This window comes from Euprymna scolopes, chromosome 34, assembly GCF_053919585.1.
Source record: "Euprymna scolopes isolate OS-2025 chromosome 34, ASM5391958v1, whole genome shotgun sequence".
Taxonomy (NCBI): domain Eukaryota; kingdom Metazoa; phylum Mollusca; class Cephalopoda; order Sepiida; family Sepiolidae; genus Euprymna; species Euprymna scolopes.
The window spans coordinates 34,000,979-34,016,850 of NC_136515.1; the positions used below are offsets into that span (position 1 = coordinate 34,000,979).

The 15,872-nt window shown below is 32.2% G+C and overlaps 1 protein-coding gene across 1 annotated transcript in view; it reads right to left on the minus strand.

Moving 5' to 3' along the window:
• Window positions 1-963: 963 nt before the first annotated feature.
• Window positions 964-15,872, minus strand: part of LOC145259171 (uncharacterized) — a 161,403-nt gene continuing 146,494 nt past the window's right edge. The window contains exons 15-17 of the mRNA XM_080116913.1: window positions 11,906-11,957; window positions 6,577-6,621; window positions 964-4,331 (exon numbers count right to left, since the gene is read on the minus strand). Of these exons, the coding sequence (XP_079973039.1) occupies window positions 2,994-4,331; window positions 6,577-6,621; window positions 11,906-11,957 (1,435 nt within the window). The 3' untranslated portion in view covers window positions 964-2,993. The remainder of the gene's footprint in view (window positions 4,332-6,576; window positions 6,622-11,905; window positions 11,958-15,872) is intronic.

The following is a 15,872-nucleotide window of genomic DNA, read 5'->3' on the forward strand; positions in this document are numbered from 1 at the left end:
ATATATATATACAATCATATATATATATGTGCATATATATATATACAATCATATATATATATACAATCATATATATATACATATGTGCATATATATATATACAATCATATATATATATACAATCATATATATATATATACAATCATATATATATATATATATGTGCATATATATATATATACAATCATATATATATATGTGCATATATATATACAATCATATATATATATATGTGTGCATATATATATATATACAATCATATATATATATGTGCATATATATATATATACAATCATATATATATATGTGCATATATATATATATACAATCATATATATATATGTGCATATATATATATATACAATCATATATATATATGTGCATATATATATATACAATCATATATATATATATATGTGCATATATATATATATATGTGCATATATATATATATACAATCATATATATATATGTGCATATATATATATATACACAATCATATATATATATGTGCATATATATATATATACAATCATATATATATATGTGCATATATATATATATATACAATCATATATATATATGTGCGTATATATATACAATCATATATATATGTGCATATATATATATACAATCATATATATATGTGCATATATATATATACAATCATATATATATGTGCATATATATATATATACAATCATATATATATGTGCATATATAAATATACAATCATATATATATGTGCATATATAAATATACAATCATATATATATATATATATATATATATATATATATATATGTGCATGTATATATATAATCATATATATATATATATATATGTGTGCATGTTAATCCATAGAGTATAGAACAACTTTTGTAGGATATCTTACGTGGGGCAGCTCATTGAATAGCAGAGCATAAATAACAGTTAAAAGAAAAACACACCCAACACATTTAGTCTGATCTCATAAATATATTTCAACCCTTATCAAACAAGAAAAGGTAGTCAGGATTTTTATATACATTAGATCTAAACTTGTAGATGCAGGGTTAACAGTGCATAGTGACTAGTAGTTTCTTAGTTCATGAGCTTAAGATTATGCGATACACCCCCTCCTTTCTACATGTTTTATAAAGCTTTTTCCAATAGGATATTGGGCTCTTTCTCAAATTGGTTCAGCACTGATTTTGAGAAATTTCTTTTTCTTTCCTATATACACACATGAATTCAAATCTGTCAATATAATTTTAGATGATCAAGGCATAGTATAAATTCAGAAATCAGTCAGTAGAGAAGAGATCCTTCTAGACTGAGGCATCTTTAATTTTTGTCCCAGTCAAGAGTGCTCTTCCTTATATGGGGAACTGGATGTTCCTCAGATAAAAAACTGACCACGTATCAAACTCTGCCCTTGTTAGGAGGCAAACAAATAGGAATGTAATAGTCACAAAAACTTTTACTCTAAAAATAATTCCATGAAATTTGAAATTATTTAGTTCATTTCAGTCAACATGTGGATAGAAAATGTGGAGATAATGATCATGAAACGTCCATGGAATGGTAAACATCTAACACAAATACCCCCTCCCCACCACAATATTATTGTAAAGATGATTGTACTATTTTGATATTCGTTTATCGATAAAAATGACGTTAAAAGTAATTCTGTCTAATATCTTTGCTTCATGGATTCATATTAACGAATATTAATGTTCCATTCTTTTTAGGAAAAACACTCAAGATGATAGAAATAGTTCAAAGAATCCAAATTATCAATCCTCATGCCAAAAATTAACAAATAAAAAGGATTGATTAAAATAATTTAAAAAACTAGCAGAATCTAGTAAAATACTTCATCACATTCCTGCCATGCTTAAAAAGATTTAAATTCTGTAGCATTAAATGCAAATGCTGATCCCACAATATTATTGTATCACTTTTGTTTAATCTGAAGCATACTTTTTAAATTGTTTGGTTTCTGAGTATATCAGGTTACAAGAGGTTTATCTTTGTAAAAGTTTGTGATATATTCCCATTTTTGGATGCTCAGCATGAATACAAAACTTGGATTTTAGCCGAAAGAAGAAAAAAGCATATTTTGATTAGAGTTTCATGTGCAACACAACAGCGATAACAGATGAAATTTAAAAAATTACTTATTCTGTATTGCAATTTTAGCGATTGGATGATCTCAACTTTTAAAGGGTGATAATGCATAGATATTATTATTAAAATAAAACAAATCCGAAAAAAATTGAGAAGGAAAACCTCATTTGGAATTGGATCCATTCAATTTTTTTCTGAACTTTAAGAGAGTATGTATTTTTTTTTTTTAATCATTTCGAGCAAGTTAGAAGTTTTCCTTTCCTTTCTTAAAATGCTAATAATTCCATGGCACTCAAAATTCTAAAACGTTTTTTTTTTTGCTGTTTGTGGAGATTGGTGATCTTTTAAACCAACGCATTTCAGGTGAAAACATTATTGTATACTTAAATATCATATCAAAATTAACTTAGTATAAATTTCGAAAATTACAATGATCCAGTAGAAAAATAATTATAAATACAAATTATCAAGTTTAGCAATTTATAAAGTTTTATTGTATGTTTTAATGTTGGAAAGTTCACAAGATCTAGCGGGGGCTGATGCAATTGATCATTTTGACTAAATAAATATGTACCGCTATTTTTACAAACAATATCTCGAAACGTAATTGTGACTTTTTTTATTTAAATTACTTCTACTGGATCATTTTTCATAATTTTTAGAATTTATTCTAATTTCAACTTAACATGTAAGTACGTAATGTTTTCACCTGAAATGTGTTGGTTTAAAAGATCACTAATCTACACAAGCATCCTTTTTTGTCACAAAATGTTGATAAAATATAATTTGATGCAGATGTATAAAATAATGCAAACAATGAGTTTCACAAATTTTCATCACCTGTGCAGCGTTCTTGCTCGCTAAATATACAAAAGCATAATTCAGACTTTTTGACTTAATTCATGCAATTCATACGAATGATTTTCTCCGATTACATTGATTTGTTTGGCTTGAGCTTTCTTCACACAATGTTCATTCAAATTAAACATGGCGTCATTGTCTTGCTTGTCATCAACAAATATGTACACATTGTCATTTTTAGTTGTGCTTGTTTCTTTGCATGGTGAGGAATTGTTTTTTAAATTGATAGCATTTGTAATTTCAATTTTTGAAGAGACTTTATTTGGCTCCTCCGTGCGAGAAATCTTTTCTGAAAACGTTTCAGTTGGACTAAAAAGTTGAGAAATTTCTCCATTTTTGCAAACATTCGTCTTTAAGGAATCATTCCTCAAGTTTGGTAAGCTTGCTTTCATGTTTGAAACGTTATTATCCATAGCATCCCCTAACCCATAACTATCATTTAATTTGCCGTCATTAAAAATGAATGAGGAACTGAAAGTGTCATCATCATGCAGCAGGGAATCATGGGAACACATACTGCTTCCACTTTGATTGGACAAGTTGGAAAAATCACTTGTTTCAATATAATCATTATCTTCCTCAGCAACAACAACATAGTCGCTAGCATTTTGGATTGAAACATATGCTGAAGGATTTTTCTGTGATTGGCTAATGTTTTCACTCGTGTCTTTATCGTCTGAGTCATGCACACCAACTTGCATGCTGTTATCTTTCAAGATTTCAGTTGGATAAGAATTCTTCATTCCAGTTTCTTCATCAATGCCAATGACATTCTTTTCAAAATTAGTCATGCTACTATTTTGAACATTCTGTTCTTTCATGCTAAGTGCTATGACTTTCCCATTTGAAATGTTTTCAACAATATCTCTTTTAGTCAAAGAAACATCTTGATTAATGCCTTCATTTTCTACATAATTTTTGTTTTCTTGGAAGTTTTTAACACCAACAAACTTCTTAGCCAAAGCATCATTTCCTGTTCCAAGAATGGCGCTAAGACTAACTAAAGAATTGGAATCAGAAAAGGAACTGTTGTCATCTAAAATCGTGCGACGTGAATTATTTCCACTTTGATCAAATGAGATGTCGGAAGCATTTGGGTCGACATAATCATCCTTATTAACAGCATTATTGTTTGCATTTTGTTTTTGTGTGTATTCCAGTGAAAATGTAGAAGATTGGGTGTTTTTTCCCAAAGAGTCACTATTATCAATAGTTATTTTCATGTAGGTATGTTGATCTGAATCCCTGACCACTCCATCACAGATAGAAGCATTACAGTGAGAATTTGAGGAGAGGTGTGTAATGTCCGTATGTGCGGAACATGTAGGACTGATGTCTGGATTGGATGTGGATGACGACTGCAGAAAAGAAAGAAAAAAGTTTATCAATGTGAAAAATCGTTGTCAAGTTGTCAATTTCAAAGCAAAAGTTTTTACTTGTAATTTTTACTTTTGTGTATTATTCGATAATGATGCAGAGAATGACACATTTTTTTTCATGAATACTGTGTCAGCATATTCCAGCAGCTTTTGTAAACCACCGGAATATGGTGAAACAATCAGCCAATGCAGCAAACAACAGTTAACAAATTGAAAGAAAATATTAGTTTTAATCATGCAAAATTTTTAAACATAAAAATGAATAATTTTAGTAAAGTCATCATGATGAATCTAGCAGGTTTGCAGATTATGCTACAGTCACCAGAAAAAGGGTTCTTACCAGGAATGTAAATTAATTAAAAGTTATATGAGATGCCAAACATGTGCAAAATTGCATTTAATATTTCCATCCAATTTGTTAACTTTTAAAACAAAAATTTTTAAGCCTAACCATCTCCCCCAAACTTGAACAGAAAAAAAAAATGGAGTAAACAAAAACATTTTGTCCTAAAAGTAATTTTTTTCGTAAATCCCCACCCCCACAGAAAACAAAAAACTCTTTAAAACATGAACATTTCTTTTTAAAAAATTTATTTGTTGCTACATATTTTACAAAAAAAAAAAAAATGAAACCATAGGTTGATTTTTTTATTTATTGCATTTCCATTTTTCCTCATTGAAATTACTATAGAATAAATATTTTCTATCATGATAGTTTCTTTTTTTCTAAGATTTTAAAATTTGATCAGTGCTTAGCATATTCCGGCAGTTTAAATAAGGTTCCAGAATATGCCAATGCAACATCTTTGAAAAAAAATGGGTCGTTCTGTTCATAAGTACTCATTATTTAATGTTGATATCGATTACAAATTGACAAGAAATTATGGCATGATAGAATGCAACAAGATTAAAACAACAAATAAATCAAGTGCTGAATAGGTGAATCAGTAAAGGCGAGACAAAATGAAATTTGGAAGTCAAATCTTTCTACAAAGATGAAGTTATATTAGTTCTCATATATGGAAGAAGCACCTGGAATTTTAGCAAAAGTTTAGACAAGAAACTTTCAAATGTGTACACCAGAATGCTAAGAGTTGCTCTTACCATCTCCGTGAAACAGCATTCCAGAGGAGAGCAGCTCTACAGACATCTCCTCAGATCTCAATCTTGATCAGAGAAAGAATAAAAAAAACTTTCCAGCCATCAATTCAAATGGTTTACACCACCCTTTTAATGAGTCCAGTGTCCAGTCTCACTTTCACAGGTAAGATTAATTAGAACAAATACATAAACGATATTGTTCAGTCTGTTGCAAAGAGGGTGTTTTCCCTTTACCTGACTATAACACTAAGACACATTATTGTCATAAATGGTTCCTTAAATATCAAACCAATGACAGAGAATGATAATGGCAATTCATTAATCAATGGTTTTAGTGAATACAACAGATCCAACTCAATCAATTTTATTGGCAAAATTGAATAGCAAAGTTCAACAAGTCATGTAAAAATACAGAAGATATATTGCATTATGATACCATCGGAAAGTTTTTTCAAGACTTTATTAAAACTTGGATATGGTAGGCATCATCAGACAGGCAGAGAATGCATCCTTTCTTCTGCACGTGATCATGGAGATCACAAATGTTCAAATGAAAAACTAAAAGTGGATTTACATTTCTGTTGATGATACTCTTTTCTTTCTTTGCTGCTCAAGTGAGCAGGAATTTAGTCTTTGAAGGCATTATGTGTAGAAAAGCATGGAGAATCAACAGTTTTTTTATTTTTAAAGATTTATTGCTTGAAAGACATACTCAATAATAGGTTGCAACAAAGTTATGATGGAATGAGACAAAAAAAAACATCTGTTGTTAAATTTAAACATGATCTCATATCATATAGAGAGTATGGCTTTGCTAATTATCCTAAGAGATTGATGTATTGCTTTAAAAGAGTTATCCACAACTATATCAAGTCCATTTGCATTAATGACACTATTAAATGGTTGAGATGTAAAACCAAGGTCAAGCAAATAAGGAGCTAATAAGTTTGGACACTGTTAATTGATAATCGTTAGACAAATTCTTTTGTAAATTCAGATTTCAGATGTAACTGTTCTCTTAGTGAAAATTATAACCCCCAAAACATTTTTTTTAATTGTGTACGTTTAAATCACCCGAGACATTAAAAGACAAAGTTCCAATCACCAATTTCATCATACTCACACTGCTATAAGAAGAAATTATTCCAGAATCTTTGTTTGGAATTATCTACAAGAAAAATATTAAAAAATAAAACAATTTTTAATAAAGTCATGTAAAGAAACTGTGTGATAACCAAAATAAGAAATTAATGAGAGAATTTAACAAAACAAATCTTGAGCACGTAGTACAATGGGGAAAGGAGTGGCTGGTTACTTTTAATGCATCTAAAACCAAGCTTCTCTCTTTACATCATCAACATTCTAATCCACATTTGTCATCAATTGAAATGAATGGCTCTCGTCTTCAGGAGGCCTCAAGTTTTGACAAGCTTCTGGGCTTGACCATTACTCCTGATCTTAAATGGAACACGTATATCAAATCTGTTGCCAAGACCGCTGGAAAAATGGTCGGATCTTTCTATCGATCCAGTAGATATCTCACTGCTGATGCTATTCTCTACCTATATAAGAGCCAGGTACATCCAAGGATGGAATACTGTTGCCACATTTGGGCAGGAGCTGCTAGAAAGGACTTGTCCTGCCTTGATAGAGTTCAAAATAGACTTCGTAGCCTCGTAGGAGATGTCCTTTTCTCCTCCTTGCAACCTCTATCTCACAGAAGAGATGTTGCGAGTTTGTCTCTGATGTATCGTTATTTTCATGGAAAGTGTTCAACTGAGCTTCAATCTATGGTCCCCCCTCGCCAAACTTTCACAAGAAACACTCGTCTAGCTGTAAACACTATCAATAATTTCCCCCACTCTTTATCTGTGCCTAAACCTAAACGTAGATTCCATGAACAAAGCTTCTTTCTTAGAACTGCACGCCTGTGGAATTGTCTTCCGTTTTCCTGCTTTCCGGCTGACTACAATATGGTTGTGTTCAAGTCTAAAGTAAATAAGTTCTTGATGAGCCATTCCATATAAGTTATTAAATTTACCAAATTTTCATTACTAATGATTACTATATTGACCAATTTCTACTGTACACTCTTTAACCCTTATCCTTGAGTGGCCTCTGGGCCTTGATAATGTGGTGATGCCTTTGTAAAAAAAAAAAAAAAAAAAAAAAGTATGTCTCTAGTGATTGTGTAGTTTTCACTTCATGTGTTGGGTGCACGTTGGCCACAATGGCATGAACTTATTTTCTCCATGGAATCCAGTCATTTATCTCAGTTCTGATGTGCCATTCCTCCAAGTCATCCTGCATTTTTTTTATTTATATTTTATTAATATTTTTCTTAATAAATATCAACTGAAACTTGTGTATATCTATTTATCAATCACGAACATCATTCAACATACCACTGCAAACTGTTGCAACACTAAGGTAACTCCAGTCTGAGCGCCTTCAGATTCAATAGCATCAAGTCAAAGATGCATACCATAAATCCAACAACTTATAACTATCATTCCTCTGAATATGTGGAAATACCAAATTAGTATGAGTCAAGTATTCACAGTTTAAGTAGGGGTCATTCATACGAGTCAAAGATATTTCCTTAACATAAATTCAACAATCAGGGTCATGCTTCTTTTTTGCGGGTTGACATACGATTCTGTTCAGTGATCCACTCTCCCAGGCTTTACCTCCAAAGTTTATTACTAATCGCCTGAGGAATTCCAAATAAGTTACTCAGGCATTGTTTTTAGGCCAAGATGAACTTGACCTAGTGTGTTGTCTTTTTTAAAACACTACCTGCCCTTGTGTCTGACCTCTGCACCAGGAGGTAAATGATCAGCATTTACTTGCATGTACACGGACATAGACATTTTAAGGATGCATAGATATATATGGAGAGAAATGATATGACAATGATACAATGTAATGTGAGTCTTAAAGATAGGTTTAGATCTGATGACTTCAGAGGAAGATCAAATCTGAACAGTATAGGGAGATTTGTGCAAACTAGGAGATTATTGGTTTCATAACATTGAAAGAATGGATGAGAGTTCTTGGATTATTAAATGTACAACAGTTATAGTAGGTCAGTTAGCAGGAAAATATGGGAGGATGTGATAAGGATGGATTTTTTTCCCTCACACAAGATATGTCGTTATTGAAGGATAAGGAGTTACTGTGATTGGGATTATATCTATAGGGCAACCTTAGTGGGAAGTTGAGAAGCAATATGTTTGTTGGCATTACATTTTTATTTTATCTTATGTGATAACATTTATACAAATGGATTGTTATTATCTCCTATATAATAATTTGACTGCAAAAATCTCTCTCTGTACCAAAGTATCGTAGGTTTGCAACACCAGATGCCACATACAAATTTAATACATTTAGCCAATTAGTCAAGCACCATTACAGACACATTCAGCCATGATATTAAAATGCTACATTCCATCCGACGAGCATTACCATCACAATCGCAACATCTTAAGAGGAAGGAGTCCCTAATTTTCTCTCTAGATATTTAGTCCTACCACTACTACCAGTTGTCACATGGTCCTATTCCACATTTTTCAACTATAGTGTGATTACACCCTCCGTAACTGGCCAAGACAAACATATTATTTCCAATTTAAGAATACTAAATAATAACAACTCTCTAGAATTATTTAACCCTTTCTAATTGGCTGAGACCAAACATTCTCGTATTACAGAATGAAACTAATTCCTAAATAAACAAACACTTCTAAAAGTTTACAAAAATGGTTTGTTCTCTACATGAGGCACTAGCGCTAAAAAAAACAAAACATTTTAACCACTCATAAACAGACACTTACATACTGATAACATAAATTACTGGAACCAACGTGCACAAGTAAACAACTTTATATACATAACTTCTTTCCCGTCTTTGCTTGAACATCTGAAAGACTAACAAAAAATATAAACACAGCAATGGTTTTTGAGTGTAAACATGTACAAAGTACCGACACAGCACTATCCCAAAAAATTAAAAACCTGCCCTGAAAAAATAAATCATATTTTCCAGGTTTTACTAAATATGTACAACTAAAAATTATGTATGATCAATGTACGACTAAGTGAGATTTTTTTTCAACACAGTGTGCCACTTTTTTTTTTAATTTTTGTAATAAATAAATAAATACATCACAGTCACAATTTTCAGCTGAGATTTTTTTTTTTTTTGCAAATTAAATTTTACAAGTTACCTTTTTATAAAATTTGAATTTTGTACCATAACAATGTAACACTAAAAAATCTGTTACAAGTTTTCATCCAAAATAAACAAGTTTTTTTTAATTAAGGGAATATTTTTATAAAGACAGGTCAAAAAAAGAAAAAAAGTTCCCTTAAGTTAAAAGAAAAATTATTTGATTATTTTTTTTTAATAATAATTGTTATTTTTTTTTGTGCGTTTTTTTACTCTGTGTGTGTGTGTGTGTGTGTGTGTGTGTGTGTGTGTGTATTTTTTTTCAAGTTCATAAATTTCGAGAGTTTATTTTTGAGGTTTTGCCAAAATGAAACTAGATTTGTATAATTTTAATAGTTAAATATGGCCAAACATCTATTTATAGTTATTTATTGACAAAGGACAAAGTTAGCCACAAGGTCCGTTTTAGATATAGGAAAATACAGTTGTCCTAAAAGTGGAACACTGGATTGGGAAAAATGTTTGCCAAAAATAATGTAAATTCATTTTATTGTTTATTTTTATAATACTTTTTGTAAACCCCCATATGCACAATCAAAATCCAGCACAACTAAATGTCCGATTCAGCTACTACTGATTCAAGCAACTTTACGTTTCTATATGACAAACAGTAGGAGCAGTCAGTCATACAATGATTGGGAATAATTTTGGTCGTACAAAACCAATGTTTTCCTTTACTTTTTTTTTTTAATTAGGTTCACCTACACAATTTTCTCAAGAATGAGGACTTACATAGGTTTTCGACTATGTTGATTAAGAAAACCCCATTCTAATTTTGTGGAGACAAATACTTTTAGAGATCAATGGCTGCCAAGTTTGTACGCACACACGATAAACAAATCTACTTCTCTTTACTCTCAATTTTTTTTTCTTTTTTTTTTTAGCATTTGTCGGTGGGTATGCTGATAACGATTATCATGGTTAAATTTAGGGGATTTATTTCCCACTCCTAAAAAAATTGGCGGTTGTCTACTCAGCCATTCTTCACATGAGCACCGTTTTTGAGATCGGGAGGTTTGTGGTGTCTATTCCAAACGCCATTCTTAACATGATAAAACTCAAAGAAGCGAAAAAAATCATAATTGTTTTATTTTACACATTAAAAAAAGATGACATAAAACTGGGATTTATTGGTTAAAGAGTTGAAAAGAAGAGGAAGACTTGAACAACAAATGGAAAACAGCTAGGATTGCCACCATTGATTTCGATCACTCTAAAGAGTCCATATACAGTGAGAATCTAAAACTTCTGTTTTTACTTTCTATTATTATTCTAAGAGATCATTTTTCATAATTCATACTGATTTATGCAATCCTTTAATTGCTTTTCTTAGATTCAAACAGTACCTACAGGTCATTGCCCCAAACCAGCACTAATCACCAGTGAGAGCCAGATTTCGACCATGACCGCCAGTGTTTGTAATTGTTCAGGAATGGCAATGGCCACCAACAACAACGGTAGTTCACTTTTTGTTGCGAAGGTGGGGGGGGGGGCACCACCGGTTAATGGGTCCTGCTAGTACTATTATACACAGTCTAAAAATTAAAATGTTTTGACATGTCTAAAATACAGTTCTGAATTTTTTTAAGATGAGGATTATTTATATTATTTTGATTCTTCAGACTACTGTTCTCATCTTGAGTGTGATTTTTACATTTCAATGTAATCTTCAACCTTTTTCAGCAAGGACCTGTGATGTAGTGGATAAAGTACTTGCCAAAATTCAGTTTTAAAGTTACACTCTTCTAAAGGTTGAAGGTTCAAGTACAAGTAACACTCAAAATACAATTTCGAATTATTAAGTAGAAACACAGTCATGGCTGACAGAACAAGAGCATGTTACCCTCATGGATTAGATAGACGGTTCTTTTAAAAATTCTGTGCAAATTTTTGAATTTGACAGAAATATTTCCGAGTTCGACAAGATACACCTGAAGAAGGTTTGAGGTTACACTGACTGAAGCGTTATGAAAATAACACTCAAGATGAAGACGAGTCCAAAGAATCCAAATAATACAAATGTGTACAAATAATCCAGATTGTATGTTGAATCTTATCTCAATTTAAATTTTTGTGCACATCACAAATATTTTTTGGAAAATATGGAAAAACGTCTTTTACCTGGGAATTTGTCATTGTCCAATTCCATAATACAATCATGTATTATAAATGAAAAAGCTTTCATACAATTCCAAAAAAAAAAGTGAAAAGAATTTACCTTTGGAAATTCAATCTTTGGATCACACTCAGCAATCTGCAAGGCACATTTACTGAAAGAAAATGAGTACAAGTTTAAAAAATTTTAATTATTAAAAAATAATTGTTAGAAAGTCATACAATGCAATCATTCATTTTTATTTTTTGACAATGTGCATTTTAATTTGAATTAAAAGAGATTTTTTTCATACCATTTTTTTCACACACTTTTTTTTTCAGTCGATCTGTGTGGCGTTAAGATAAAACTTTGGATGATTGGGAAGTATTAGAATTGGGGATCAGAAAAATCTTAAGTTTTAGAAGTATCAAAATTGGAAAAATTTTAGCCATATTTCCAATTCAAAAACTGATTTTTTATAAATTTTTTCCTAACAATAGTCAAGAAAAACATTTTTTAAATCATTTTTAAGCAATTCCATGTGAACACACTGAAAAAATAAACAATCATTTTTAAGCAATTCCATGTGAACACACTGAAAAAATAAACAATCATTTTTAAGCAATTCCATGTGAACACACTGAAAAAATAAACAATCATTTTTAAGCAATTCCATGTGAACACACTGAAAAAATAAACAATCATTTTCGAATTTAGAGCGGGGGTTAGTTGCGAATATAAATTTAATGTAAAATGATCCAGGCCATTCAAAAGTTTTAAGGCAGTTAACTAAATTTCATTTAATTTTTTGAAACGACACAAACATAATATATACTTTTTTTAAGCGATTATACATATACCTTGGAAATCAGACTATGGGTTAATGGTAAAAAATTTAATGAACATCTCCAAAAATTTAGAAATGCCCAGATGATCATTTTACATTAAATTTAAACAAAACTGATCTCCCATTCTAAATTCTAAAGTAATTGGGTTTTTTCTTGCATAAATTGGCAACCTTTTAATTAATGTGTTAGTAATCGAAGGTTTTATCTGTACGTAAACCTAAACATAGATTCCATGAACAAAGCTTCTTTCTTAGAACTGCACGCCTGTGGAACTCTCTTCCGTTTGCCTGCTTTCCAGCTCACTACAATTTGGTTGTCTTCAAGTCTAATGTAAATAAGTTCTTGATGAGCCGTCCCCTTAAGTAATCCAATTTACCAAATTTCCACTACTAACAATTACTATATTGTCCCATTGACTACTGTACACCTATTAGCCCTTATCCTCGAGTGGCATCCAGGCCTTGATAAGTGGTGACTCCTATGTGTAAAAAATAAAATAAAAAGAAACAGAGTAATATATCATGTTTTATAAAAATTTCATTAAATGCAATATTTGTTCTGAAACAATAATTGAACAAAATATTTAATTATTTCAAACTTGCTCGTAAATCATTTTCCATATTTCAGTCTTCCATCATGTTATTTACTTCTTTCATCGACAAACCAATGTCATTTCCAAACTGGTCCACATATGTAACTCTTGTTGGCCTTTTTCTTTTTCCATTTTAGTTTCAACACCAGCAGTTGACATAAACTTTAGTTGCTTCCTCCACCACAATATGTCCGAGAAATGTTAATTCTTTCGCTTTATGTACTACTGTTATTTTAATCAATTAGCTATATATTCATATAGGTATATATCAATTAGATATATATTCATATAGGTATATATCAATTAGATATATATATTCATATAGGTATATATCAATTAGATATATATTCAAGGTAGCTGATCAAGGTAGCTGATCAGCGGCTTGGATCCCACCAGTTTTGGCAAAAAACAAATAGGATCCTGAACAGAAGTGTGCGTTCTATACCAACCATTATCAATGGACCAGAGGTAATCTCGTCAGCGTCAGACAAGGCCAAACTATTTGCAAAGAACTTTGCAGCTAATTCTACCCTATGCGACGAAGGCCATCAACTCCCCATATTTCCTCCTATAACACAGAACAAGCTGGGTAGCATACAAATATCCGTGCATGAGGTCGCCAAGCTAATAAAGAACCTAGATTCCAGTAAAGCAACTGGCCCTGATGGCATCCCAATTATAGTGTTAAAAAAGCTTCAAACAGAACTTGCTCCCATACTTACGAAACTATTTAAGCGCTGCCTTAAGGAGAAGTGCTTTCCGACTCCCTGGAAGACCCCTTCAGTTTGCCCTATATTTAAGAATTCAGGTGATAAGTCATTTCCCTCTCAATACAGACCTATAAGTCTCCTGTGTGTTATGAGTAAGTTGCTGGAATCCATATTAAATAGAGAAATAGTCAACCACCTCAGCAGGAATAATCTTCTTAGTGACACACAATATGGTTTCCGCTCTGCAAGATCTACCGCAGATGTGCTGACAGTTATATCCCACAGGATAAGTGAATCTCTTGACAAAGGCTTTCTTTCTAGGGCAATTGCTCTTGACATATCAAAGGCCTTTGACAAGGTATGGCATAAGGGTCTACTTCACAAGATTTCCAGCTACGGTATAACGGGAAATGTTTTCTCAATCATTAAATCATTTCTCTCCGATAGGCTCATAAGAGTAGTGGTCGATGGACAAAAATCGGAGGCCTGCAATATAAATGCTGGAGTCCCCCAGGGGTCAATCCTGGGCCCAACTCTCTTCCTGATCTACATCAATGACCTCCCTAAACACATACTTAAATCATTCGTTGACATCTATGCTGATGACACAACCATTTACAGCAACACATCAAAAGCTGTAAATGACAAAGTTCTCTCTGATTCTCTCTCCTCTGATCTCGAGCGCGTGGTTCAGTGGGGGAAGATGTGGCTGGTTACCTTTAATGCATCCAAAACCAAACTCCTATCCTTACATCATCAACGCTCTGATCCCCATCTGGCATCAATTGTGATGGATGGCTCTCATCTGGGTGAGGCTCCGTGTTTTGACAAGCTTCTGAGTTTGACCTTTACTCCTGATCTGAAATGGAACACGTACATCAAGTCTGTTGCCAAGGTTGCTGGAAAGATGGTGGGATCCTTCTACCGCTCCAGAAGATATCTCACTACTGATGCAATTCTCTATCTATATAAAAGCCAAGTACGGCCAAGGATGGAATACTGTTGCCATATCTGGGCAGGAGCTGCTAAAAACAGCCTATCCTGCCTTGACAGAGTACAAAATAGATCATGGCTTAGTGAGGGATGCCCTTTTCTCTACCCTGCAACCTCTCTCTCACAGAAGAGACGTTGCAAGCCTATACTTGTTTTATCGTTATTTCCATGGCAGATGCTCGTCTGAACTCCAATCTCTGGTCCCCCCTCGCCAATCTTTCACGAAAAACACCCGTCTAGCTGAATCCACTGTGAAAAATTTCCCCACTCTATATCTGTGCCTAAATCAAAACGCGGATTCCATGAACAAAGCTTCTTTCTTAGAACTGCACGCCTGTGGAACTCTGTTCCGTCTGCCTGCTTCCCTCCGGACTACAATTTGGATGTCTTCAAGTCCAATGTTAACAAATTCCTAATGAACCGCCCCCTTAAGTAAACACTTCAGCAAATCTCCTCACTAACTTAATGTACTTGCAATAACTCTTATCCCTGAGTGGCTTCCGGGCCTTGATAAGTGGTGATCACTGTGTAAAAAAAAAAAAAAAAAAAAAAAATATTCATATAGATCAGTGTTATCCACCTAGGATTGCTCTTAACATACTAATGTAGGTACCATGCAGCCTTTTGCACATTTTATTTGTAAGGCTTCAGCTTTCTGTCCCAAACAGAAAAACACTTTCAATTGTAAGGATTTGAAGATCAGGCTGATTCAAACTTTTGTGTCCATTCTGTTATTCACAATCTTTGAATTACAAAAAATTATTTAACTTATTAAAAATTTTATAGCTTATTCATTTTGCTTAATCTAACAATTCCCAACTGCAAGTATTAAATAAATGTAATAACATTAGTATTTGTGGTTGGGGATTGTTTGTGAAGCAAAAATGCCTATGTAACTCCTATGAACACACAACTTCAGCTGAAGACAACTACTGCTATGATGTCTG